This window comes from Salvelinus fontinalis, chromosome 3 (genome assembly GCF_029448725.1).
Source record: "Salvelinus fontinalis isolate EN_2023a chromosome 3, ASM2944872v1, whole genome shotgun sequence".
Classification (NCBI taxonomy): Eukaryota; Metazoa; Chordata; class Actinopteri; order Salmoniformes; family Salmonidae; genus Salvelinus; species Salvelinus fontinalis.
The window spans coordinates 18,692,396-18,720,240 of NC_074667.1; the positions used below are offsets into that span (position 1 = coordinate 18,692,396).

A 27,845-nucleotide genomic window follows, 5' to 3' on the forward strand; every position below is an offset into this window, starting at 1 on the left:
TGACTTGTTCCATGGTTTGCTCTCTTTCTGTTGGTTGCATGATCTTGTCATTTGTAGTGCTCTCTCCCTGCTCTGAACCTCCTTCTGTAGGAAACTGACGATCTCAGACACTTTCCATTCATCATCTACTCCCCTCTGACGACTATAGTCAAGAGCTATGTCCTCTGGAATCATCTGCAGTAAGATTGGGCATAGAAGTCTTCCATAGGTTTCTGACACTACACCCAGTGATTCCAAGCTCCTAATCTGAATTTCACATTAATCATATAGCTGCCTCAATGCATTTAGATCAGAGGATTTCTTCACAGGAGTGAGATTCAGCAGCTTTGACATGTGAGCACTAATCACAAGATCTTTCCTTCCAAATCTGCTCTTGAGCAGAGCGATTGCATCATCATCATAGTTACTGTCTGTTAACATCAGTCCTGCTACTGCCTTTGCAGCTGGTCCAGTGAGATACGTTTTCAGTTAGGTAAACTTCTCTTTATTACACAGTGAATCATTGTTGTGAATAGCAGTCTCATACTGACTCAAACTCCTGCCACAAACTGACATCTCCATAGAATTTCTCAATAATCAACTTTGGTAGCCTTACTGATTGTCTCTGTGATCTGTTTGAGTTAGCGTCACTCACCGTGCTGGTAGTGGATTGAGATCCTGGTTTTTCTTTATCACTCGTGCACGGCTCTTCAGCATGATAGCGCGCTCTTTGTAATCCTCCGTGCATGCAATCTCTGCCTCCAATCCGTCCAATGGCGTTAACTGTTCAATTCCGCGATCAAGTTCAAACAATCTGTTCTCCTTAGCTGACAGCAATTCCAACAATGTACTCAAGTGATCGGTTTCCGGATTTGACTGGGTTATTTCCACGTCAATCTGATTCAAAATCCGTGTTGTGGCACCTCGAATGGTACCCCGCTTTCGTCTCGTTCTTTCGGTTTCATGCCGACGTTCCTCGTCGCAGCTCATACTTTTCCCAGGTTTCGGCACCAAATTTTAGATTTAACTATCTTTAAAGTAATGACTCGGGACGTCGGGTTTGATATGAAAGCTTCTTTTAGTAATAATACTTGTTCACGTTACATTTACAAACTTTAGATTCTACAGAACAATGAATAATGAGTTGCTAGCGGAAAGGAGTCAAAATAATCACCTGTCAATTGCACTTAACTAGCGTGTTCACCCTCTACTTCCTGTCGCAAGGCATTCTGGAACTTGCAGTCAAAAGCCTAATTCAATAATAACCAGTACAAAATATGTATGTAGTTCTCTCAATCTCCAACACACAAATTCTAATACAATTACAAATATCTTTAGATAGAGCTCGATGAATTAACTTAAACATTAACTCTGTAACCCATTAAAGTTACAACACCCTGCAGCCATAAGAAGTTAACGACTGTTCCACATTTGCATGTTCATTAATTGTTTATGGTTCATTGAACAAGCATGGGAAACAGTATTTAAACCCTTTCCAATAAAGATCTGTGAAGTTATTTAGATTTTTACGAATTATCTTTGAAAGACGTGGTCCTGAAAAAGGGACGTTTCTTCGCTATGGCAGTCTGCCTGTGTGATTGCACAGCATATTATCCAGGGCCCCTGGTTGGATTGGATTTAATATACTCACTCAATCGCATGCTCTCACATCTCTGTAAAATTATCCCAGGCTTTTATAAAGAACTAGCATGTGTCCATGCCCCTATCCCCAGGTGAGTCTGCTGGGCTATAGAACTCTAGAGCAGTGCATCAAAAAACCTGCCACCCTGTTGTCAGCTATCCGCAGACAGTTCCCTGAGGAAGGATGCAACTAACACTTTCAATGGCCCCATTTTGGGGATGACCAATGCAATAAAGTTTTGTGAATAAAGTTTTGTATAAACAAATCATACATTTCTTACAATTTATTTAACTCAAGTGTTAGATTACAAACAATAACTTTTTCATTGCATGTTTGGCACATTAGGCTCTTTTTTTTACTTCTGTGCTAACTTCAACATCAAGACATCACTTAGAGCTTATGATTGAAAAGGTCTAACATCAGTGCCATTCTCATGTCCAGGGTGAATTCCTTTTCATTAATTTACACCAGACACATCACACAGGCGTGTAAACTAAAACATACTGTATATTATTCCAGTCAAGATTTAAGAATGGGTCAAATGGACAAAGTGAATATAAGTCTGGGCTTTTGCCTGTAGTACTTTGTATGAATTTGAGTGGTACATACAATACATGTTGACAGAATGGCTGTGAAAAACTGTTGCTGTGCTCCCAGGTAAGGTCCTTGCTTCTGTTAGCACTGAAGGCCCCAGTATTCAGTCAGGCAGCTTGAAGATGTTTCACCAACCAAGCCCATGTCACGGCATGCTTGGTTGATCGGGGTTAAGGCCTGATAGGGAGATGACAATAAATGCATTATGTACCTTTCATCACCAACGCCGGGTTAGCATTTACTGCACATGTTGCTGAACCATTCAACCTATTTATTAGTGTCTCTAAAACTGTCACGACTCAGAAGATCCAGATGCAGACAGTTTCGAAGTAAAAGTTTATTACAAAACCGGCTGGCAGGCAAATGACAGGTCAAGGGCAGGCAGAGGTCAGTAATCCAGAGCAGAGTCCAAAAGGTACAGAACGGCAGGCAGGCACAGGGTCAGGGCAGGCAGAATGGTCAAAATTAGAAAACAGGAACTAGAGAAAGACAAGAGCACGGGGAAAATGCTGGTAGGCTTGATGAAACAAAACGAACTGGCAACAGCCCGAAAACACAGGTATAAATACACTGGGGGATAATGGGGAAGCTGGGCAACATCTGGAGGGGAGTGGAAACAAGCACAAAGACCGGTGAAACAGATCAGGTTGTGACAAACAGGTTTCCATCCAATCTTTTGTTGCGAGTAAAGTACATGTTGGATAAAAAAAATGTCATGACTGACTGAAAATTTCCAACTGCCAACGAAATAAAATATGCAATGTGGGATCTTTTTGTGTCAGTAAAATGAATTACCTGAAAAATGTCGGTGGAAGCTCTTTTATGCGCAAATATTGATATCATTCAGTTCAGGTGGGGCAGAGCTAATTATTTTGTAAATCATTTTTATAATAAAAAAAAAAATGCCTGTTTTGAGTTAATAAAGCCGCATACAAACAAGGTCTCTTTTTTGCTTTCTTGAGTAAGTCAGATCCAAAATGCAGGTGTTTTAGCCTAGCTCAGTGCTTTCTGTGGAGGTGGGGCAGCCAGCGAAAAATACAGAGCGTAGGGTTTGGTAATATTCTCTAATTGCACCTTGATTGGCTGAGTGTTCTGTCACTCATGGGGACAATACGTCACTGCAAAATCTACGGGGAGAGCTCAAAAATTCAAGCCCCTTGGGTGCTGCAATAGAGTTGCGTTAGAAGTGCCCATCCAAGAAGGCTCAAGGTCATTGGCCACAGATAAAATTGTCAAATAACGTTACATCTACCGTAGCTTTGATTGGACTGATCATGTCAACATCATACTTTCGAAATCTTAGCTAGCAAGCTAGCAGTCATCATCATGAATCAAGTCCACAATATACTGGAAAATCTAGTAGTGAAGAGAAATTATAGATAAAACGTATCGGTGCTCATCGGCCATAAACATTACGTAACAAGTTGCAAATCGCAAATTCAACAATGAGTGGTTTGGAAGGAATCCGTGACAGTGGCAAACTGCAAGCATTGCAAGGCAATCACTAGCCTGATATTCAGTGGAGTGGGTGTGTGGTCCATGTCTAGGTTTAAGGGTCTCTTTTCCAAGTTAAAAGGATAAACATTAAAAATGCCATGGGCCAGAAAAGGTTGAATACATTGGCCATGCTGTGAATCCAGCATGAATTATGCCGTGTTCAAAACAACTGGAAACTCGGAACTGGGAAATCTCAGACTTCAGTGAGTTCAAGACAACTGGGAACTCTGAAAAGAAGCTCAGACTGGGAAAATACGTTTTGAACAGTCATCCAACTCGAAATTCCAAGTCGGGAACTCGGGCCTCTTTCGAGAGCTCCGACCTGAAGGGAAAGGGGGATACCTAGTCAGTTGTACAACTGAATGCCTTCAACTGAAATGTGTCTTCCGCATTTAACCCAACCCCTCTGAATCAGAGGTGCGGGGGGCTGCCTTAAATCGACATCCACGTCTTCGGCACCCGGAGAACAGCGGGTGAACCGCCTTGCTCAGGGGCAGAACAACAGATTTTTACCTTGTCAGCTCGGGGATTCGATCCAGCAACCTTTTGATTACTGGCCCAACACTAACCACTACCTGCCACCGATCACTGACGTCACTTTTTTTTTATCGAGTTCCCAGTTGTCTTAAAAGCACCATAAATCCAGAGAATGCCAGACTTTGATGACAAAGTTTGATAACAAAAATTAACCACGAAAGACTGTTCATGTTCATGTGAGACCTACACAAAAAGGTGAGTCCAAAAATATTTTGTATGCTGCTGAATAAATGCTCTAATCAAGTTTATTTTATATAGCCCTTCGAACATCAGCTAATATCTCGAAGTGCTGTACAGAAACCCAGCCTAAAACCGCAAACAGCAAGCAATGCAGGTGTAGAAGCACGGTGGCTAGGAAAAACTCCCTAGAAAGGCCAAAACCTAGGAAGAAACCTAGAGAGGAACCAGGCTATGAGGGGTGGCCAGTCCTCTTCTGGCTGTGCCGGGTGGAGATTATAACAGAACATGGCCAAGATGTTCAAAATGTTCATAAGTGACAAGCATGTCTGCCAGGGAGATATGTATACTGTAGCTAAGAAAGTAATACTAAGTGTATGTTGTGTAATAAGCTTTTAGCAGCCCATGTGCCTCACACTAATAATTTGGTCCCTTTCCCCCTCATAATTGTTCTGACTTGGTGGTGCACATGTAGCCTATAGCCTGTTTTAGAGAAATGTAATCATCAAATATTGTAACAGCTTTCATTGTCTGCTTATATGCCACCTACAGGGAGAATACTGTAAGAACCACCCATGTTCTGAATTCTGTCGCTGTACATTTCAAAAGTGATGAACAAATATTTAGATTGACTACGTCCGATCTAGCTCGCTCAATAATGTCGCTCGCTCGAAATTACGGATTGCCTCTTATCTGCTCGTTGTCCCAGTATGCTATAGTTTGTACATCTCAATTGTCAGTAAAACCACATTTGTTTAATGGGTACATACATACTCAGCCATATCAGATATGTTTTTTAAAAAGGCAGTAAATTAGTCTGAATGAACTGTTTCGCTGCCAGTCAAGACTCCACTGATAGCCAGATGTAGCAGTGGTCAGGATTCACTCTATGGTGCTGAAAATAAAGCTCTGCTGTTGGGACAGATCTATGTAGGCCCTAACAGTTTGTGGGCACCACTTGTCACCGTTATAGTGAAATGAATTTGTGTTGTGGTTTTGCTGGCATGCATCTAAAGAAAAAATGGGGAGTTTTCCCCACCAAGATTTACATGTACATTTGTTTAGTAGGTATCTGATGCTACCCATAGACTTGAAATCATTGTGCTAACGCCAGTTAGCATTGGCTCGCAAAACTACCCCTAACTTCCTTCATACTGGACACATAGAGACATAGAAATTGTATCCACGAGTTCATCTAACTTTTTTTGCTCACATTGGCCACAGAGAGCGAGATCACACAGTCATCCGGAAAAACATGGGCTTTCACGCAAGGCACAGTGTTATATTCTTCAAAGCGAGAATAAATTGCATTTATCTAATTTCCCTTTGTAATCCATTATTGTCTGCAAGCTCTGTCACATATGATGAGCATCGGAGCCGGTGTAATAGGATTACACCTTCCTCCTATATTGTCCTTTTGCATGTTTGATGTCTCGGAGGGCGTAGTGGGCTTTCTTGTATGCGTCTATGTCCATGTCCCTTTCCGGTAACACTAGCCTTTAACGCAGCGCGGATATATATTGCCTGGAATCCATGTTTTTTGGTTTGGATATGTTCTTAGTCACTGTGGGGATGACATGGTCTATGCACTTATTGATGAAGTCTGTGACTGTTGTAGTAAACGCCTTAATGCTATCGGATGAATCCCGGAACATATCCCAGTTTGTATTAGCAGAACAGTGTTGTAGACTCGCGACTGTTTCATTTGACCACTTCCGTATTGAGCGCATCACTGATGCTTCCTGCTTGAGCTTTTCTTTGTAAACAGGAAGCTGGAGAATGGAGTCATGGCCAAAGGGAGGACAAGGGAAGGCCTTGTATGCATTTCTGTGGGGTAGAATAAAAGTGGTCCAGAGTTTTAGATTAGAAGACGTGTTGGTAGAGGTAGGACAGTTTTAAGTCTATCCGCATTAAAGCGACCTCCCACCAGCAACGCTGCTTCTGGGAGAGTGGTTTCTTGTTTTTTATTCATGGACCCATACAGTTCGTTGAGTGCCAGAGTTGTATTGACTTGTGGCGGGATGTAGACAGCCATGATAATTATGGATGAGAACTCTTGGTAGATAAAAGGGTTTGCAGTTTACCATGAGGTATTCTATATCAGGTGAGCAAAAGCTCGAGATTTCCTTCACACTTCAAGCAGCTGTTATTTATGAAGCAAACACTCCACCTCCTTTCGAAATTCCCAGAAGCCGCCGTTCGATCCTGCCGCTGCATGGAGAATAAACTGAATACTAAGTGCATAGCGTCATCATTCCGTCACATCTGAGTAAGACATAATATTGCAGCTTTTCAAGTCTCTGATGGGAGACTCTCAAACGAAACTCATCCATCATAGTCTTGAGTGCTTGGACATTTGCCAATAAAATGGAGGTGAGCACCGTTCGGTTTTCTCTTCGCCTCAATTTCACCAGGACTCCATCTCATCTCCCACATCTACACAGCGTTTCCGTAGCCCATGGAACTAGGTAATATGGTCCAGTATGAACAGTGGAACAGCGGAGTCGTATTTGAAGTCAAAATCGAGGTTAGAAAACTGTCTGATGTCCAGAACTGCTTGGTCGTCATGTGTGATAATAGTATGAACTTTCTGAACAACAAAAAAAGTAAGGATAAACACGATAAAAGTCACTATGTAGCAAAGTCGGGTTGGAACTCATAATGACGCCCTTCTCTGTCGGCGCCATCTGGGGAAATGGAGTCGCACCTCTGTCGCATTGGCCACATTCTCCAGACTTTCCACTTTAGTTGAATAGGCATCCACTTTAGAAGTGAGCAATGCGAGTGATTAATTTACCGGTTCTAATTGCAAGTTGAGGATAGAGGTAATCTCCTCACGAACAATCTCTTATAGTAGTGGCCAGCGCTTTCTGTTTTCTGGTGTTAAGAGCCGCCAGGTTCCCACAGGTGAATTGTGAATGGACCAGCAGCACCAGTGCGACAGAAAGAAATCTATTCAGTCATGTTTGTTTCCTCATTAGCTAGCTAGCAAAGAACCGGCTAACTTTACCAGTATATTCAAACATTTGGGGGCACAGAAAATAAAAGGGATAGCTTCTTCAGGAGAGCAATAATCATAGCAATGAATGAATGACAGATTTCTAGCGTGTTGTCATCACAAACGTGACACTTAAAGAGACAGTGTACAATTTTCAATGTAATGCATCTCGAAAGGAAAAATTAACTTTTATATAACGTAGAAACCTAATATTCCATAAATGAGGGATTTGTATCAACATTTTAGCTTTTTCTAATAAACAAATGTATTTACATGATTACATATTTGTTTATAGGGCACAACATGTACTGTACTTCAGAAGTAGCTGGAATTCATATAGGCTATATCTCAATCGATTTAAAAAATATATTTTCTTGCGCTTCAAGATGTTGGTGTGCTCTTAACCTTTCAAAGTAAAACAATGGAAATGTAGAGCCCTGTGTGTGTGTGTGTGTGTGTGTGTGTGTGTGTGTGTGTGTGTGTGTGTGTGTGTGTGTAGAGCTACGGAAGTCAGAGGACAACAAGAGTGAGGTGTTTCAGGACGAGTCATGCTCAGACACAGAGGAGCTGGTAGACGAGCCCCATAACAGTGATGTGGAGGATGGGGAGGAGGACGTCACACAGAATGAGTGTGAAGATGACGACATGGTCAGATTGTGTCTGTGTGTGTGTGTGTTTGTGCTTGCGAGAATGTGTGCTTGAAGCCTGTATTGATGTGGGGTGTGTGTGTGCATGTGCAAGCATATTTACAAGGGTGGGGGTTAGTGTGTTTGTGTGGCCGTGCGTATGTACCTTTGTGTGGCCGTGCATGAAGGCAGTATGGATGTGGGCGGCGGTGTGAAGGTATTTGAGGTCACATATGACATTTGTGTGTGTTTTGGCTTTAGCACAGTATTGTACTGGCATCACACGCTGTCTGAACAAATGTTTGCTCAACCATAAGTTCTATTGCATGATATTACATTAAATTCTCTCATTTCTCTTCACGTCATTTCACAGGAAAACAACCACCTATCAGAAATGGACTCCATCCTGCAATAAAAGGCAAGTTGTTCTGAATGTCGAATTACTCAAGTGAAGCAAAGAAACTTTCGATCGTCACTAATTACTTGAAATGTGCATGGCCACCGGGCATTTGTATGAGACAATATGTCAGAACAGAACTACTCTGATGCACATTTGTAGCTGTGCTTTTGAAAGACAGCCTGGTCTAAACAGCATGGCAGCTAGTCAATCATTATATAAATGATGGTAAAGTGCTTTATTGACTTAAATGTAGGAACATTAATAAATGCTAGAGCACTCACATGGATAACGTCTGGGTAGCTTGCTAGCTAAGTAGATCGAGTAAACAATTGAGGTCTTCTTTGAAAAGCCGGGTGAGCAATAATACTTAAAATATGCAGAAAACCAGCCACCACTTATTTATCGACCCCAAAAAATAGGTTGAGTAGATACAGGGACTTGACTTGGATGTCCATCCGAAAGCCTCTTTCTTGGTATATTTCCAAGAGCAACTGTGAGTACAAAAACATGAATATTGTAGCACAATATTCAGTGAAATATAGACTGTTTGCAGATTTCAATCAGTTTAGTTTCTCTGAGAATTCTGTAGATAATGTATGGATACGTACATTATTCACTTGAAAACCTGTTATGCAACAGGACCATCCCAGATTAAATTGACCAAATCACCCATTTACTGTAGTAAATGTTAACAACAAATCTGTCTTACTTGGCTCTAAGCTAAAATGTCAGTTACAGATATCTAGTGGGAAATTACTCACATTGAACTTGAAACAGTTGGTAAAAGTGATCAAAATGAGGGAAACTATCCCGATTGTTTTCTCTAATCTGGTGTTCAAGATTAAATGTCTCAACTTCTCTCGCATTTAGACCTCCTCAGCCACTGCGATATTGCAAGGCTTTCAGAAGACAATCACGCCATAGTGTCAGGAATCTGTTTCTGATTCCACTGTGATCACATTTCCCCATTTCTCCTCTGAGCAAACACAGAGTGAGGCCCAGGAGAATCAAGCCAAATGAACACAGCGCCAGACACCAATTTCCCCGGTTCGTCATGCTGCCTCGGACGGACACATGTTTATTTATTTATAAGTTGACGCTCACAGAGAGGGTTTGCGTTGGAGACTGAATCGGGCTCATGAAGGTTGTTTTCATACAGCAGGCTGCAGATATTCACATCTGAGCCTGCATTGAAATAACATGAGAACATACACTCAGCGGACAGTAAACCCATCTAGTCCTGGGTCAGAACCCCTTTGCCGCCAGAACAGTCTGAATTATTTGGGGCATGGACACATTGCTCAATTGGTATCATGGGACACAACTTGTGCCAGGAAAACATCATCCCTACCAGCCTGTACCGTTGACATCAGCATAACGCAACAGGAACTGTGATTCGTCGAACCAGGCAATGTTTTTCAACTCCTGAATTGTCCAGTGTTTGTGATCACGTTGCCCACTGGAGCCGCTTCTTCTTGTTTTTAGCTTATAGGAGTGGAAACTCGGTGTGGTCATCTGCTGCAATAGCCCATCCGTGACAAGGAATGAAGAGTTGTGCTTTCCGATATCCCGTTATGCACACCACCGTTGTGATGCGCCATTATGTCTTGTTTGTGGCCCGCCTGTTAGCTTGCATGATTCTTGCTACTCTCCGTCGACCTCTCATCAACGAGCTACAACTACACTGCTGCTGTTTCACACCATTCTCGGTAAACCCTAGAACCCTAGAATGGTCGTGTGGTGAAAAGCCCAGGTAGCTGGCCATTTCTGAGATACTGGAATCGGCTCTTGAACTGCACTGTTGGTTAAGGGCTTGTAAATAAGCATTTCACGGTAAGGTTTACACCCGTTGTATTTGAAACCGATGATCATACCACACTCAAAGTTGCTTAGGTCACTTGTTTTGCCCATTCTAACGTTCAGTTGAACAGTAACTGAATGCCTAGATGCCTGTCTGCAAGCCACAGCCACGTGACTCACTGTCTGTAGAAGATAACCATTTTGAACGGGGTTGTGTACCAAATAAACTGGCCACTGAGTGTATATCACCTCACCAAAAGGGTACTTCGACTGTCCCCATAGGATAACCCTTTTGGGTTCCAGGTAGAACCATTTTGGGTTCCAGGTGGAAGTCTCCTTGAAAAGGGTTCTACATAGAACCCAAAAGGATTTTACCTGGAACCAAAAAGGGTTATCTTATGGGGACAGCCGAAGAACCATTTTATGTTCTGGATGGCACCTTTTTTTCTAAGAGTGTATGTGAGCCACAGCACTGTTGATTTTTCATCCTTACCCTCTAATCAGGGACTGAGTGAATGGACTGAAATCAAACTCTTTGAGGCGGAGGGCAACAGAGCATGGCAGGCCTGCTCTACCTACATAATGGTAGGGGGAACACTAGTATTGCGGACCTCAAGGCCTGTGTTTGAATTCTCTTGGAGTGGGCGTTTCCCAAAGCCTACTTTGTTCCATACATACGCATACAGGAAAGGCTAATAAATATTGTTTAAAACCGGCATATATTAATGCCTTAGTGTGTTGCACAGATGAATGCTACAGTTCTTATTATTCAAAACTAAAGCTAATGTACTGTATGAATGGAGTCTAGCTGGATTTTTCACACCGTACTGATGGCATACTGTGTTGAACCACTGTCTTTTCATGTGTGTTCTGTGTGTTCCTTTGCCTCAGTTTTTAACCCTAGAGGTAATTCACCCTTCTTTTTTTTTTTTTTTTTTTTTTTTTTTTTTTTTTTGGGGGGGGGTAATTCACCCTTCTTTGTTGAGACAAATATTGGCCTAAAATCTATTGCTCATAGAATAAAAAAAGGCCCTACCAGACAGTATTCATCACGATGAGACGGGATTCTTAAAAGGAAGATAATCTATGAAAAGCACTATAGAATTGTAATGTATTATTACTGTTATTACTAGAAATAATGGACAACTTTGAGAATGCAGGGAAAACAGGTATAATCTTTGTAGCTTTGACAGCATTTGATACAGTACATCTAGAATCTGTTTATAAGAGCCAGGATATTTTAAATTTAGGAGAATCTCTCATAAGATTGGTAAAATTTGCATACAACACTCCTTTGTGTAAAATAATAAATAATGGTTACTTCTCAGAGAACTTTGAATTGTAAAGAGGCGTAAAACAAGGTTTCCCCATGTCACCATAACCTTTTTATTATGGCTATTGAACTGTTAGCTTTAAAAATCTGATCTAATGTTAACACAAAATGAAGGGATTAGAGACAAAAGTATCAATGTATGCCGATGATTCAAGTTCTCGAGTCCTCAATCTTCAACCTTGAAGAGCCTCATTGAGTACCTGGATAATTTCTCCTGTTTCTCTCAACTAAAACCCAACTATGATAAGTGTACTACTATTTACAGATTGGGTCTCTAAAAGATTCAAACTTTAAATTGCCATGTGATCTCCTGATTAACTGGGCAGATGGGGAAGTCGATGTACTTGGTGAACATATCCCAGAAAAGTTTAGCGATCTTACAAATATGATCTTTTATCGAAAACTTAGCAACATAGTCTTGAAACCTTGGAGAGGGAAACACCTATCCATTTACGGGAAGATGACCCTGATAAATTCTCGAGTGATATCACAGTTTAAATATTTATTCAAGGCTACAGACTCCAGGAGAATCCTTTTTCAAATCATGCGCGAAAAAAATCACTTTATTTGGAATGGAAAACAAGTATATTTATATAACGAACATAAGTTGAGTGTTTGATGAAGGAATTTTTTTCCTAAATGTTCATTAACCAATTTAATTACACAAAGCAAACACTGTCTGTTTCTAAGAATATGTAAGATCCTTATTTGCATAAAATAGACATGGACCCGTGTCCAAATTAATCAAGTGTTTATTCTCGAGAGATCTCTGACGTGCATATACAAAACCATTATTTTTATCCCTTCTATTACTAACACACATACATACACACAAATCTGGATTATCTCCTGAAGCCTTTTACCACAGTTTATTACCACTTAGCTGACAGTTCCAGGCCCCCCCAACCCCCCAGATATGGAAAACCTGGAGGGGGCTCTCCCTGTCTTCTCTTATCTTCACAGAGTTATAGCTGGGTCGGTTCAAACATAGTTTAATGATCCACAGAGTTTTCTTTAGGCACACACACAGACATTCCTTTCTACCCCCTTACATGCTACCTAACAAATAATACTAATGGTTAAGTTTCTGGGTAGAATTATTTAATCATTTATCTTAACCCTTGATAAAATATTCTAACAGTGTTAAAACTATTACATATTAAGGCATTAGACCTCTCTCTTAAAGCCTTCATTGTTTCTAGCAAGCTACTAAGAGAGGCCCATCCACACTTTCTTAGAAAAAAAGGGTTCCAAAAGGGTTCTTTGGCTGTCCCTGTAGTAGAAAACAATTTTGGTTCCATGTAGAAAGAACCCTCTGTGTAAAGGCTTCTACATGGAACCCATAAGGGTTCTACCTGGAACCAAAAGGGGTTCTTCAAAGGGTTCTCCAATGGGACAGCCGAATAACCATTTTAAGTTCTAGATAGTTCTAGATAACGGTAAAAGTATGTCACAAGTGTATATGGGTTAATACACACACCAGTCAAATGTTTGGACACACCTACTCATTCCATGTCATGTTGGTATAAAGGGATCGAGAGACAGGCGCAGGAATGCGTAATAGGGTTTTTTAATTGACTCAAATTACAGCGTGCCATGTTTGTAGATCAAACAAGCACGTATACAACACACAGGGTTGAAACCAAAACAAAAAGAGTGAGGAGTACCTCAAATAAATAACACAAGCGCACAATGATACCACACGGGACGAGACCCGTAATCATCTGCGCAATACACGCGGCACGAAAGCCAAAACACAGCACAGGTACTCACACGATCAACGGACATTGGAACAATAATTGACACCCCAATTGTGAACCAAAGGGCACATTTATACAATTAGGGGAGAATATGGGGACCTGGTGTGCGTAATGACACAGTTCCTAGAGGCCGCGACACCGAAACTGGTGAGCAACATTACCGGAGGGATCCGTGACATTCCAAGGAGCAAAGCTGTCATCAAGGCAAAGATGGGCTACTTTGAAGAATTGTTTAACACTTTTTTGCTTACTACATGGTTCCATGTGTTATTTCATAGTTGATAGTGTTAGCATTTGAGCTAGCCACACGTTTCTTTCACAGAAACATATTGCACAAACACAGTCCTTGCGAAGTTATGCCCTGAATGTAACCAGTTTGATTTTGGATGCAATGTTCAGACATTCACAAAAGTCGCTACAGCATACACAATCATCCAAACCGGAAAATGTAGGCTACATTAGTCCTAGTGCTAACTGAGGAAAGATTGACGCAACACAAGCAGTCATATTTAAATAACTCGGCTGTCAGAAAACCACAAAATAAATTAATCTGAAAGCAATTACTATTTATAATTAATCACATTGCTGGTGAGCTCACTATTGATCAAAATAACTGAGTTAAACACTTCTTAGAAATCAAAAGTAAGCTGACGATTAGTTGTTTATGCGCGCCACCATGTTTTTTATTTTCGTGTCAACCAAAGATAAGAGACAAGATGAGTTTGGTTTGTTTGCTGAATGCATGTTGAAGGGGTTGTGTCGTCTACGATCATTTACTTCCCTTCATTCACTTCCGGAAGTTTACCCTTCACCTCATTATAACATCTTTGGTCTGACAGACGTTTACGTGACAACAAGAATGCAGTGTATAATATCAACAAACATGGTGCCACACATAGCTTAGCATTAGCTCATTATTAACAGTAGAACCTTCAAAAAAGCATTTTTACACACATCATAGTTGTCCATTGTAATCTATGCAATAATTGAAATGCATTACTCGTCACCAGCACTTGAGTGCTACAGTAGAAACGACAACACGATATACAGAAAATAAGGTACAGGAACGACAGGAAGGTACAGGAATGACAGGAAGGCACACATGCCCAAAGTTATTATTTGTAAGGAAAACAACAAGGCAGGCAATGCGAGCGCCAGTTAGAAAAAGTGCCAATTCGTGCAAGACTGCGCAAACATCTGCATACTTGATCTGCTGAAACATTGGTTTAGTGCTTGGGCTCTCCTCGAAGAGAGAAGTTTGTCCGGCTCAGTAAAGCCTCAAATATAAATTGTACGCAACACTGAAATGGGCTACTTCTATGTGAATTAATGAGGCGGAACACACCTAAATTCAAACTGAAAATGAAACTTGTTAGAAAATAATTTGAAATTGACCTGTTGAAACATAGGCTATTGATAATTAGCAGGCAGCGTGTGTTAACTGTCCTGTTGCATAACAATCACATTTTGGAACATTTAGTGCATTCTGACATCCCTTGCATAAAACTCACGCTGGGGCGACCGTTAGAAATATTTGGAATTCACGTGTAAACAGGTTAAGAATGATGGAGGGTCCTCACGAGTGGCGCAGTGGTCTAAGGCACTGCATCGTAGTTGTTAGCTGTGCCACTAGAGATCCTGGTTCAAGTCCAAGCTCTATCGCAGCCGACCACGACTGGGAAACCCATGGGGCAGCGCACGATTGGCCCAGCGTCGTCCGGGTTAGGTGAGTGTTTGGCTGGCAGGAATGTCCTTGTCCCATTGCGCACTAGCGACTCCTGTGTGGGCCGGGCGCATGCACGCTGACAAGGTTGCCAGGTGTACAGTGTTTCCTCTGACACATTGGTGTGGCTGGGTTCTGGGTTAAGCGGGCATTGTGTCAAGAAGCAGTGCTGCTTGGTTGGGTCATGTTTCGGAGGACGCATGGCTCTCGACCTTCGTCTCTCCCGAGTCCGTACGGGAGTTGCAGTGATGAGACAAGACTCAAAAAAATAAAACAATTAATTATTTTTAAAGAATGATGTAATCCATTGTGTTCTTTGGGACCTTCAAGGCTGCAGAAATGTTTTGGTACCCTTTGCCAGATCGGTGCCTCAGCACTGTCAACTGTGGGACCTTATCTGTATTCCTTTCCAAATCATGTCCAATCAATTGAATTTACCACAGTTGGACTCCAATCAAGTTGTAAAAACGTCTCAAGGATGATCAATGGAAACAGGATGCACCTGAGCTCAATTTCGAGTCTCGTAGCAAAGGGTCTTATGTTACTTCTGTTAATAAAGTATTGTTTTTTTATACTGTCATGTTTACTCCCCCTCCCCCCTCGTAATGACGTCGCCAGTTGTCTCATCATTACACACACCTGCCACCATCCTTACGCGCACCTGCGCCTCATGACACTCACCTGAACTCCATCACCTTCCTTATTACCTCCCTGATATCTTGGTTCGATATCTCAGGCGTTATTGACTCCGTTTCATGTCTGTATGCTTTTCGTGTTTCTTGTTTTCTACTATGTTCTATTTACTATTACATTTGCACTCCCTGTACTTGCTTCCCGACTCCCAGCGTACACAGTACATATACACTACAGTTCAAAAGTTTGGGGTCACTTAGAAATGTCCTTGTTTTTGAAAGAAAAGCTAAATTTTTGTCCATTCAAATAACATCAGATTGATCAGAAATTCAGTGGACACATTGTTAATGTTGTTAATGACTATTGTAGCTGGAAACGCCTGATTACTACAAACAATTGAAGTCGGAAGTTTACATACACCTTAGCCAAATACATTTAAACTCAGTTTCACAATTCCTGACATTTAATCCTAGTAAAAATTCCCTGTCTTAGGTCAGTTAGGATCACCACTTTATTTTAAGAATGTGAACATTCAGAATAATAGTAGAGAATTATTTATTTCAGCTTTTATTTCTTTCATCACATTCCCAGTGGGTCAGAAGTTTACATATAATCAATTAGTATTTGGGAGCACAGCCTTTTAAATTATTTAACTTAGGTCAAACGTTTCGGGTAGCCTTCCACAAGCTTCCCACATTTAAGTTGGGTGCATTTTGGCCCATTCCTCCTGACAGAGCTGGTGTAACTGAGTCAGGTTTGTAGGCCTCCTTGCTCACACACGCGTTTTCAAATCTGCCCACAAATGTTCTATAGGATTGAGGTCAGGGCTTTGTTGATGGCCACTCCAATACCTTGACTTTGTTGTCCTTAAGCCATTTTGCCACAACTTTGGAAGTATGCTTGGGGTCATTGTCCATTTGGAAGACCCCCACCGCTGCCACCCCCGTGCTTCACGGTTGGGATGGTGTTCTTCGGCTTGCAAGCCTCCCCCTTTTTCCTCCAAACCTAACAATGGTCATTATGGCCAAACAGTTCTATTTTTGTTTCATCAGACCAGAGGATATTTCTCCAAAAAGTACAATCTTTGTCTCCATGTACAGTTGCAAACCTTAGTCTGGCGTTTTTTGTGGCGGTTTTGGAGCAGTGGTTTCTTCCTTGCTGAGCGACCTTTCAGGTGATGTTGATATAGGACTTGTTTAACTGTGGATATAATTAATGTTGTACCTGTTTCCTCCAGCATCTTCACAAGGTCCTTTGCTGTTGTTCTGGGAATGATTTGCACTTTTTTCACCAAAGTACGTTCATCTCTAGGAGACAGAACGCGTCTCCTTCCTGAGTGGTATGATGGCTGCGTGATCCGATGGTGTTTATACATGCGTTATATTGTTTGTACAGATGAACGTGGTACCTTCAGGCGTTTGGAAATTGCTCCAAAGGATGAACCAGGCTTGTGGCGGTCTACATTTTTTCTGAGGTCTGGGCTGATTTCTTTGGATTTTCCCATGATGTCAAGCAAAGAGGCACTGAGTTTGAAGGTATGCCTTGAAATACATCCACAGCTACACCTCCAATTGACTCAAGTTATGTCAATTAGCCTATCAGAGGCTTCTAAAGCCATGACATTATTTTCTGGAATTTTCCAAGCTGTTTAAAGGCACAGTCAACTTAATTTTTGTAAACTTCGGGTTTGGCCGGTAAACTGACTCTAACCACAATAGAAGGAGTGGGAGGCCCCGGTGCACAATTGAGCAAGAGGGCAAGTACGTTAGAGTGTCTAGTTTGAGAAACAGACACCTCACAAGTCCTCTACTGGCAGCTTCATTAACCTCCAGGCTGTGTAAGGGCTATTTGACCAAGAAGGAGAGTGATGGAGTGCTGCATCAGATGACCTGGCCTCCACAATCACCCGACCTCAACCCAATTGAGATGGTTTGGGATGAGTTGGACCGCAGCGTGAAGGAAGAGCAGCCAACAAGTGCTCAGCATATGTGGGAACTCTTTCAAGACTGTTGGGAAAGCATTCCAGGTGAAGCTGGTTGAGAGAATGCCATGAGTGTGCAAAGATGTCGTCAAGGCAAAGGGTGACTACTTCGAAGGATCTAAAATATATTTTGATTTGTTTAACACTTTTTTGGTTACTACATGATTCCATATGTGTTATTTCATAGTTTTGAAGTCTTCACTATTATTCCTAAATGTAGAAAATAGTAAAAATAAAGAAAAACCCTTGAATGAGTAGGTGTGTCTAAACTTTTGACTGGTACTGTATATACACACATTCACACACAGTGTATGGAGGTGTATGCTCAATACAGAACTGTAACTCATCGCCTCTGTGCCTCAACATTGGAAGATAATTACTTAAAGAAGAAATGTAATAGTTAGTCTGACTGCCACCCATTAAAATCATAAATATTCTATTCTACAATAAAATAAGAGTCCAAGCTGACACAATCCATTATTTAGCATTCATTCCTATTGGGTTGAAAATAATCTGAAACACAACCAAAACAAACAGGAAATGCATCCAACAAATTAGTAGTCACAAGTTTGATGTAGTTTTTGTGTGCTATGACTATGGGACCAAATGCTTAACTTTTACTACTTTAATACAAATAATTTAATTTGTCCCATGGTCCCTTAAAATGTGAGGACTAGGTACACAAAGTGCTATATATTTCAAAATGGTTCACCTGATATGGATGAAAATACCCTCAAATTAAAGCTGATAGGGGCCTCCCGAGTGGCGCAGTGGTCTAGAGCACTGCATCGCAGCGCTAGCTGCGCCACCAGAGTCGGGGTTCGCGCCCAGGCTCTGTCGCAGCCGGCCGCAACCGGGAGGTCCGTGGGGCGACGCACAATTGGCTTAGCGTCGTCCGGGTTAGGGAGGGTTTGGCCGGTAGGGATATCCTTGTCTCATCGCGCTCCAGCGACTCCTGTGGCGGGCCGGGCGCAGTGCACGCTAACCGAGGGGGGCGGGTGCACGGTGTTTCCTCCGACACATTGGTGCGGCTGGCTTCCGGGTTGGAGGCGCGCTGTGTTAAGAAGCAGTGCGGCTTGGTTGGGTTGTGCTTCGGAGGACGCATGGCTTTCGACCTTCGTCTCTCCCGAGCCCGTACGGGAGTTGTAGCGATGAGACAAGATAGTAATTACTAGCGATTGGATACCACGAAAATTGGGGAGAAAAGGGGATAAAATTTAAAAATATATTTTTTTTAAATTAAAAAAATGAAAGCTGATATTCTGCACTTTTACCTCATAGTCATTGTAGCATTTCAAATCCAAAGTGTCCCCCCCAAAAAACAAAAATCCCAATACTTTTGGAGCTAACTATCTGTAGAAGTATTGTTGTCCATTCCTTTACTCCAATTATATATATATATATATATACATATACACACGTTTTTATTAACCCTACAGGCCCCAGAATCAGCAGTGACTGGCCGGTGATGGGCATGCCCCCATAAAGTAAATTCCCAGACCATACCTAAATGATTATTGCACTGTCGGTCAATTCTTGCTGTTCAGTTCCATAAACTGGTGCTGTCTTACCAGGAAGATGCAGACAAAAAAAATCCACTCTTACGTTCCTTATGTGTCCAATATTACTCAAATACTTGTTTGATGGAAACATTAATGTGAAAGTAAAGATGACAATGGATCTCTCTATTCTCGCTTGGCTGTGGGCTGGAATTTTTCCTCCTTTTTGTCTCTGAAGGGGGAAATAGTTCATGTTAGCTATTCAGCTTTAAAAGCAATTGAGGGAAAATAAAACCACATGTGAGGTTTGACAGTAATCCAGCCAAGAGGTTTTTCTTTTTTTGGTTTTAGCATGCTCTGGTGCTCTCCCTGTTCACAGACACATCTTAATACTGCTTTCCTTTTCTTGTCCAGTCAGCGGGGAGAAAAAAAGATTGTCGACTGGAAACTGTTTTAGTACCAGACTCCACAGGAAGACTCTCAAACCATAGGGTGCCGTCAAAACCCGCAACACCGGCCACAGATGAGACGGACAGACTCACAGCTATACTGTTAAGCAGAGAGGGGGAGCCGCTCTCTTCAAACTGAGAACTCACAGAAAGCCACTACACCTCCAGATGACACCACCAGACAATTAATACAGGAATCAAGGACCTGTAAAATTGTTCTATAACTGTCCAAAACTAACAGAACATGTCAAACTGAGGAATGCTACTAGCTAAGGAAAGGAATTACGTTTTTATACTGTATGCTACAGAACTCTCGAATCACTCCTTGTCCAGTCTCCATCCTGTTCTTCCTTCCTCAGTCTTCTGTGTTTTCACAATGTTTCTGTTGTCTTATTTATATGCTGATCTTAAATAGATCCAACCGTTATTTTTAATGACTGTGGATATTCTTCTGCTTGCATTTTAGAGGCTGCAAGAGATCTTTACAGATGTAAATAAACTATGTTAACTTGTGACTTGGACTTATGCTTTCACTGCAGGTGCACATATCCTTTCGAAAATCTATGCAGAACTGCAGAACCTGGCAGGGTTTTCATGAAAATGGGTGACAGAGTAAAGCAAGAAAATAATTAACGTTTCTGGTCTGTGAGCTTACCACTGGGTTAATTCAAGTTAACAGGTCAGTAGTATTACAAGCAGGCAAAACGTGGCACAGAACGTCTTAATGACATCATTTTCTGTTTGTAAACCATTTTTCTGGGATATTATATAACCAGATTACAGCTAACTGGTCTCTGTTACAACCAGGTAAAGATTTTTTATGTTTACGCAAGTCGTTAATAATCTTGCTTGAGAAATATCCAAGTGTCTTGGCTGTGTCTGTTTAATATCAAGATGGAAGTTCTGGCTTTTTCACCTGAACAAGACCATGTGCAAACTCCCCTTGCCTGAACAGGATTGGCAGAACAAAAAGTATTTGGGAAGATGGGGAACAGGTTGACATGCATAAATAACAGATGAAATGCTATTTTGACAGCAAGTAAGTAAGTGAACACTAGTTAGGGCTGCTATTTGACTTATCAAGCTCTATTTTAGGAATGACAAATGCTTTATTAGGGGTTCAGAACAAAGCTGTGAAACATATTGTTATTCTCTGAATTCTTCAGGTTTTTGTTTTTAGCATAGATTGGTAACTTTTTTCTCATTTGGAACACAGAAACTAGATGACATGAGTAACTTGGTTAAGAAGAATGGCACCGATTGGCCTATAAGCTGTTATAAGCAGTCTCACGTAAACCCTCATATCCGTCACCCCATTTGACAGGGAGACGTGAAACTTTGTATGTAGGTGTCTTTCCTCATGTTGAACAAATTTTCCGCAAGGACACAAGGTCCATCAGGATAGATTTTTCTCCATCTTGGAAATGTTTTAAATCCTTTGAAAAACCTATTCTCATTAACCATAACCACATGTAGTATGTAGGCCAATCAATGGCACATGTTTTAACGTAGTTTGAGAAAAGCTAAAGGATAGGTCAAAAGATGGCTGAGTGTTGACAAATCAAAAATCTGATTTTACATGTCCATTTAAACCACTAAATCTACTCCACAGTGGCATATCAATGTGAATACTTGCCATCGCTATCATGGATGCCCCTAAGATGAACCACACTTAATTAGATTTTGATATCTCAATAAACAAGGAAACTAATAACAACTAATTATTTGCATATGTAATGCTAATGCTCAAAATCATCTGCTCTTCATCTTCTCTTTAATGGTTTTGAGAAAAGATTGTTGCTGCATTCATTTATTTTATAATCCCTTAAACGGCACAGTTCTCAATGGTTTACTGGAGCTGGTTTACCCAGCAGCCAAATCAAATTCTCTGCACGGTATTGTGACGTTTTATTGTTAACAACCTATTCTTTTCAGGCACATTAATTTATTTTCTTTTGCGTGTTTCATATGAAACTACAAAGTGCTGGCGCATAGTGTCACGTTCTGACCTCAGTTCCTTTATTATGTCTTTATTTTAGTTTGGTCAGGGCGTGAGTTGGGGTGGGCATTCTATGTTGTTTTTATATGTTTTGTTTTATTTTCCTTTTCTATGTGTTTGGCCTAGTATGGTTCTCAATCAGAGGCAGGTGTCAGTCGTTGTCTCTGATTGGGAGACATATTTAGGTAGCCTGTTTGTCATTGTGTGTTGTGGGTGGTTATATTTTCTGTTCTGTGTTTTTGTTTCACCGTACAGGAGTGTTCGTTTGTCATTTTCTTGTTTTTGTTCAGTGTTCATTATTTTCGTATTAAAACAATATGGACACTTACCACGCTGCGCATTGGTCCTCCTCTTCTTCCAACCACGACAAGCGTTACACATAGGCTTACTGTGATTTGATTGATGAACAGCAAGCTTGACTAGTTATAAATGGTGTCAAAGTTTCTCTTATATCCTTGGCATTCGTAAATCATTAAACGTAGTTATAAGTCCATAGTATCACATCGGGACAAGTAAACTGAAGATCTCGTTTGTATTTTTGATATGAAGACCATCAGAACTTGCCAAACAGCGACGTTAAAGTGAGTGAATCGTTACTAGCCTACCGAATCAAATCAGTAAGAGAGCCGTTCATTTGGCTCCCTAATTTGCATACTAGTAGGCTTTTTGCCGATTTAACTGATGTCGTTTTCTCTCTTCTCTTAACAGGTATGGAACCAGAAGTTAATTAAATAACCATCTGCTCTCTTTATTTTAGAGACATTTTTCCATTTGAGAAAGTGCCCCTCACACAATTGTTTTTATTTTAAATTGAACCTTTAATGATTTTTTTTCTAGATAATTTGGGCTATTTAAGGAAATTCAGTTTTAATAAAATACATAATTTAAATAAAAATATAATTGTGGGAATTCATATCTTGCTGTAAAATACTTTTATCTCAAGAGAAGACAGGTTAAAATGTAAAAAAGGTTGAATGTTCTTTTACTTAGAAAATAGTTCTGGGCCCAGTTTCCCAATAGCGATGGAACTTAGGCTTACGAGTGTTTTAATGATGCATCTTTCCTACATCTAACGATGCACTTAGCTGTTCTACGAGTGGTCTGAGGTAGGCGTTAGATTACGAGCATTTAAATGCAAAGCAAATAACAATGGTTTTGGGAAACGGCTCAGAGATTTAATGATGCTTCTATGAAGGTTCTAACGATTATCTTAGCTCTGAACACCACAGGCTTGAGTCTGGAGATGTGGAAGATGGGATGAACCCTCATGGACCGGGGAAGACGAAGACGATAGGTCACTGGATTAATGCACCGTAGAACCTTCAACTGCCCAACGTACCGGGGTGCCAACTTCCTTGATTCCACGAGCAGAGGCAGATCCCTAGTAGACAATCAGAACATCTGGCCTAGACGCAGGAGAGGACTCGAACAGCGATGACGGTTGACCTGTAGTTGAACCTGAGCTAAGGACTTTACTTTAATCGGGTAACAATAAAACATAGTAGGTTCATTAGATAAATAAGTCTTCAGATTAATGTTAGAAGTCAAGTCACAACATATTGGAGCCCCGTGCGAGAAATCCAAGACTAAATTAGGCCTTGCTTTTGAATTCAGTCTACATTAATTGTGTAGAAAATGACATTATACAGTTGAAGTCGAAGTTTACATACACTTAGGTTGGAGTCATTAAAACTCGTTTTTCAACCACTCCACAAATGTATTGTTAACAAACTACAGTTTTGGCAAGTCGGTTAGGACATCTACTTTGTGCATGAAACACGTCATTTTTCCAAAAATTGTTTAAAGACAAATTATTTCACTTATAATTCACTGGAATCACAATTCCAGTGGGTCAGACATTTACATACACTAAGTTGACTGTGCCTTTAAACAGCTTGGAAAATTCCAGAAAATGATGTAATGGCTTTAGAAGCTTCTGATAGGCTAATTGACATCATTTGAGTCAATTGGAGGTGTAGCTGTGGATGTATTTCAAGGCCTACCTTCAAACTCAGTGCCTCTTTGCTTGACATCATGGGAAAATCCAAAGAAATCAGCCCAGACCTCAGAAAACAATTGTAGACCTCCACAAGTCTGGTTCATCCTTGGGAGCAATTTCCACACGCCTGAAGGTACCACGTTCATCTGTACAAACAATAGTACACAAGTATAAACACCATGGGACAACGCAGCCGTCATACCGCTCAGGAAGGAGATGCGTTCTGTCTCCTAGAGATGAACATACTTTGGTGAAAAAAGTGCAAATCAATCCCAGAACAACAGCAAAGGACCTTGTGAAGATGCTGGAGGAAACAGGTACAAAATTATCTATATCCACAAAAAAACAAGTCCTATATCGACATCTCCTGAAAGGCCACTCAGCAAGGAAGAAGCCACTGCTCCAAAACCGCCATAAAAAAAGCCAGACTACTGTTTGCAACTGCACATGGGGACAAAGATCGTAGTTTTTGGAGAAATGTCCTCTGGTCTGACGAAACAAATATAGAACTGTTTGGCCATAATGGCCATCGTTATGTTTGAGGAAAAAGGGGGAGGCTTGCAAGCCGAATAACACCATCCCAACCGTGAAGCACGGGGTGGCAGCATCATGTTGTGTGGGTGCTTTGCTGCAGGAGGGACTGGTGTACTTCACAAAACAGATGACATCATGAGGCAGGAAAATTATGTGGATATATTGAAGCAGTGTCTCAAGACATCAGTCAGCAATTTAAAGCTTGGTTGAAAATGGGTCTTCCAAATGGACAGTGACCCCAAGCATACTTCCAAAGTTGTGGAAAAATGGCTTAAGGACAACAAAGTCAAGGTATTGGAGTGGCCATCACAAAGCCCTGACCTCAATCTCATAGAAAATGTGTGGTCAGAACTGAAAAAGCATGTGAGAGCAAGGAGGCCTACAAACCTGACCCAGTTACAGCAGCTCTCAGGAGGAATGGGCCAAAATTCACCCAACTTATTGTGGGAAGCTTGTGGAAGGCTACCTGAAACATTTGACCCAAGTTAAACAATTTAAAGGCAATGCTACCAAATACTAATTGAGTGTATGTAAACTTCTGACCCACTGGGAATGTGATGAAAGAAATAAAAACTGAAATCAATCTCTCTATTATTATTCTGAATGTTCACATTCATAAAATAAAGTGGTGATCGTAACTGACCTAAGACAGGGCATTTTTACTAGGATTAAATGTCAGGAATTTAGAAAAACTGAGTTTTTGGCTAAGGTGTATGTAACCCAAAGGGGGTGGAGTTACAATGTACTGCAGAGAAAGTCTGCAGAGTTCTCTCATGCTATCCAGGTCTGTGCCCAAACAGTTTGAGCTTCTACTTTTAAAAATCCAAGTCTCTCACTGTTGCCGCTTATTATAGACCGCCCTCAGCCCCCAGTTGTGCCCTGGACACCATATGTGAATTGATTGCCACCCATTTATCTTCAGAGTTCGTGCTGTTAGGTGACCTAAACTGGGATATGCTTAATACCCCGGCCGTCCTACAATCTAAGCGAGATGCCCTCAATCTCACACAAATTATCAAGGAACCTACCAGGTACAGCCCTGAATCCGTAAACACGGGCACCCTCACAGATAACATCCTGACCAACCTGCCCTCTAAATACACATCTGCTGTCTTCAACCAGGATCTCAGCGATTACTGCCTCATTACCTGTGTCCGTAATGGGTCTGCGGTCAAACAACCACCCCTCATCACTGTCAAAATCTCCCTAAAACACTTCAGCGAGCAAGCCTTTCTAATCAACCTGGCCCGTGTATCTTGGAAGGACATTGACCTTATCCCGTCAGTAGAGGATGCTTGGTTATTCTTTAAAAGTGCTTTCCTCACCATCTTAAATAAGCATGCCCTGTTCAAAAAATGTAGAACTAATAACAGATATTGCCCTTGGTTCACTCCAGACTTGACTGCCCTTAACCAGCACAAAAACATCCTGTGGCGTACCGCATTAGCATTGAATAGCCCCCGCGATATGCAACTTTTCAGGGAAGTCAGTTAGGAAAGCAAAGGCTAGCTTTTTCAAACAGAAATTTGCATCCTGTAGCACAAACTCCAAAAAGGTTCTGGGACACTAAAGTCCATGGAGAATAAGAGCACCTTCTCCCAGCTGCCCACTGCACTGAGGCTAGGAAACACTGTCACTACCGATAAATCTACGATAATCTAGAATTTCAATAAGCATTTTCCTACGGATGGCCATGTTTTCCACCTGGCTACCCCTACCCCGGCATACAGCTCTGCACCCCCCACCGCAACTGGGGGGTGCAGTTGCATGCTCTTCAACCGATCGCTGCCCGCACTCGCCTGCCCGACTAGCATCACTACTCTGGACGGTTCTGACTTAGAATATGTGGACAACTACAAATACCTAGGTGTCTGGTTAGACTGTAAACTCTCCTTCCAGACTCACATCAAGCATCTCCAATCCAAAATTAAATCTAGAATCGGCTTCCTATTTCGCAACAAAGCCTCCCTCACTTATGCTGCCAAACATACCCTCGTAAAAATGCCTATCCTACCGATCCTTGACTTCGGCGATGTCATTTACAAAATAGCCTCCAACACTCTACTCAGCAAATTGGATGCAGTCTATCACAGTGCCATCCGTTTTGTCACCAAAGCCCCATATACTACCCACCACTGTGACCTGTATGCTCTCGTTGGCTGGCCCTTGCTTCATATTCGTCGCCAAACCAACTGGCTCCAGGTCATCTATAAGTCATTGCTATATAAAGCCCTCCTTATCTCAGCTCACTGGTCACCATAGCAACACCCACCTGTAGCACACGCTCCAGCAGGTATATTTCACTGGTCATCCTCAAAGCCAATTCCTGCTTTGGCCGCCTTTCTTTCCAGTTCTCTTCTGCCAATGACTGGAATGAATTGCAAAAATCACTGAAGCTGGAGACTTATATCTCCCTCACTAACTTTAAGCATCAGCTGTCAGAGCAGCTTACCGATCATTGCACCTGTACACAGCCCATCTGTAAATAGCCCACCCAACTACCTCATCCCCATACTGTTATTTATTTTTGCTCTTTTGCACCCAAGTATCTCTACTTGCACATCATCTGCGCATCTATCACTCTAGTGTTAATGCTCAATTGTAATTATTTCGCCACTATGGCCTATTTATTGCCTTACCTCCCTAATCTTACTACATTTGCACACACTGTATATTGATTTTTCTATTGTGTTATTGACTGTACGTTTGTTTATCCCATGTGTAACTCTGTGTTGCTTCAGTCACACTGCTTTGCTTTATCTTGGCCAGGTTGCAGTTGTAAATGAGAACTTGTTCTCAACTGGCCTACCTGTGTAAAGGTGAAATATATATATTTTTTAAACAGGATTATCTATTTTGGATGCAATTTGAATGGAGTTGATAGAGAGAAAGACTGCGAGAGAGCGCTTGCGAGTGCACTGATTTAAAGCAACGTTATTTGAGTGATAGGCTGTTTTAAAACGCTGCTGCTGTAATAAAACATTTACAAATCTTTACAATTAAAAAACAAGGTAACACCTGAAAGCCAGATGGAGATGGGTAATTTAGACCTGCATATTACTGTAGCATAGGCTATGCTGCAACAAATGTGGGCCTACCTGTCACAAGAAAAAAAGTTACCATTATTCGATGATATGTAGGTCTACATGCATTTTGAACTGCGCTCCATACTGAGCGACGATTCATCATGCATAGGCCATAGAAAAGCCATATTTAGACATTGCATATATTGTTGAGTTTATTTATTGTTGAGCTTATTTTATTTTTACAGGGACAGTGCACATTAATCAACGTTTCAGTAAAAGTGCCGGTTTTAGCCAGCCGGCTAATTTTCAACCGCAGTCCCTGGGCAGGTTATTAAAAACAATTACAATATAGACAATAGCAACATAGAACAAGACATAGCATACAGACATAGCAACATAGGACAAGCAAGACGTAGCACACAGACAGAGCAACATAGAACAAAAAGCAGCAAGACAAAATTCATAAAAGCAACGAAGTGTTTCCACACCTGTTTCCACACCTACAGACAACAGACATGGAAAGCGGCAACACACAGCTAGGGACCATGTTCACAAATCTGATTGACCTTTAGCCATGTCTTCAAGCATTTTGTGAAAGTGTGATATGTGGTGCAGTTACGTGTGTCTGATGCAGTGTATTCCAGACATGGGAAGCTCTC

The 27,845-nt window shown here is 41.3% G+C and overlaps 1 protein-coding gene across 3 annotated transcripts in view; it reads left to right on the forward strand.

Moving 5' to 3' along the window:
* Nucleotides 1-11,170, forward strand: part of raly (RALY heterogeneous nuclear ribonucleoprotein) — a 154,363-nt gene extending 143,193 nt beyond the window's left edge. For all 3 annotated transcript variants that reach the window (XM_055908357.1, XM_055908369.1, XM_055908361.1), the window contains 2 exons: nt 7,924-8,072; nt 8,424-11,170. In XM_055908357.1, coding sequence (XP_055764332.1) covers nt 7,924-8,072; nt 8,424-8,465 — 191 coding nt within the window. In that variant the 3' untranslated portion in view covers nt 8,466-11,170. The remainder of the gene's footprint in view (nt 1-7,923; nt 8,073-8,423) is intronic.
* The last annotated feature ends 16,675 nt before the right edge of the window (nt 11,171-27,845 follow it).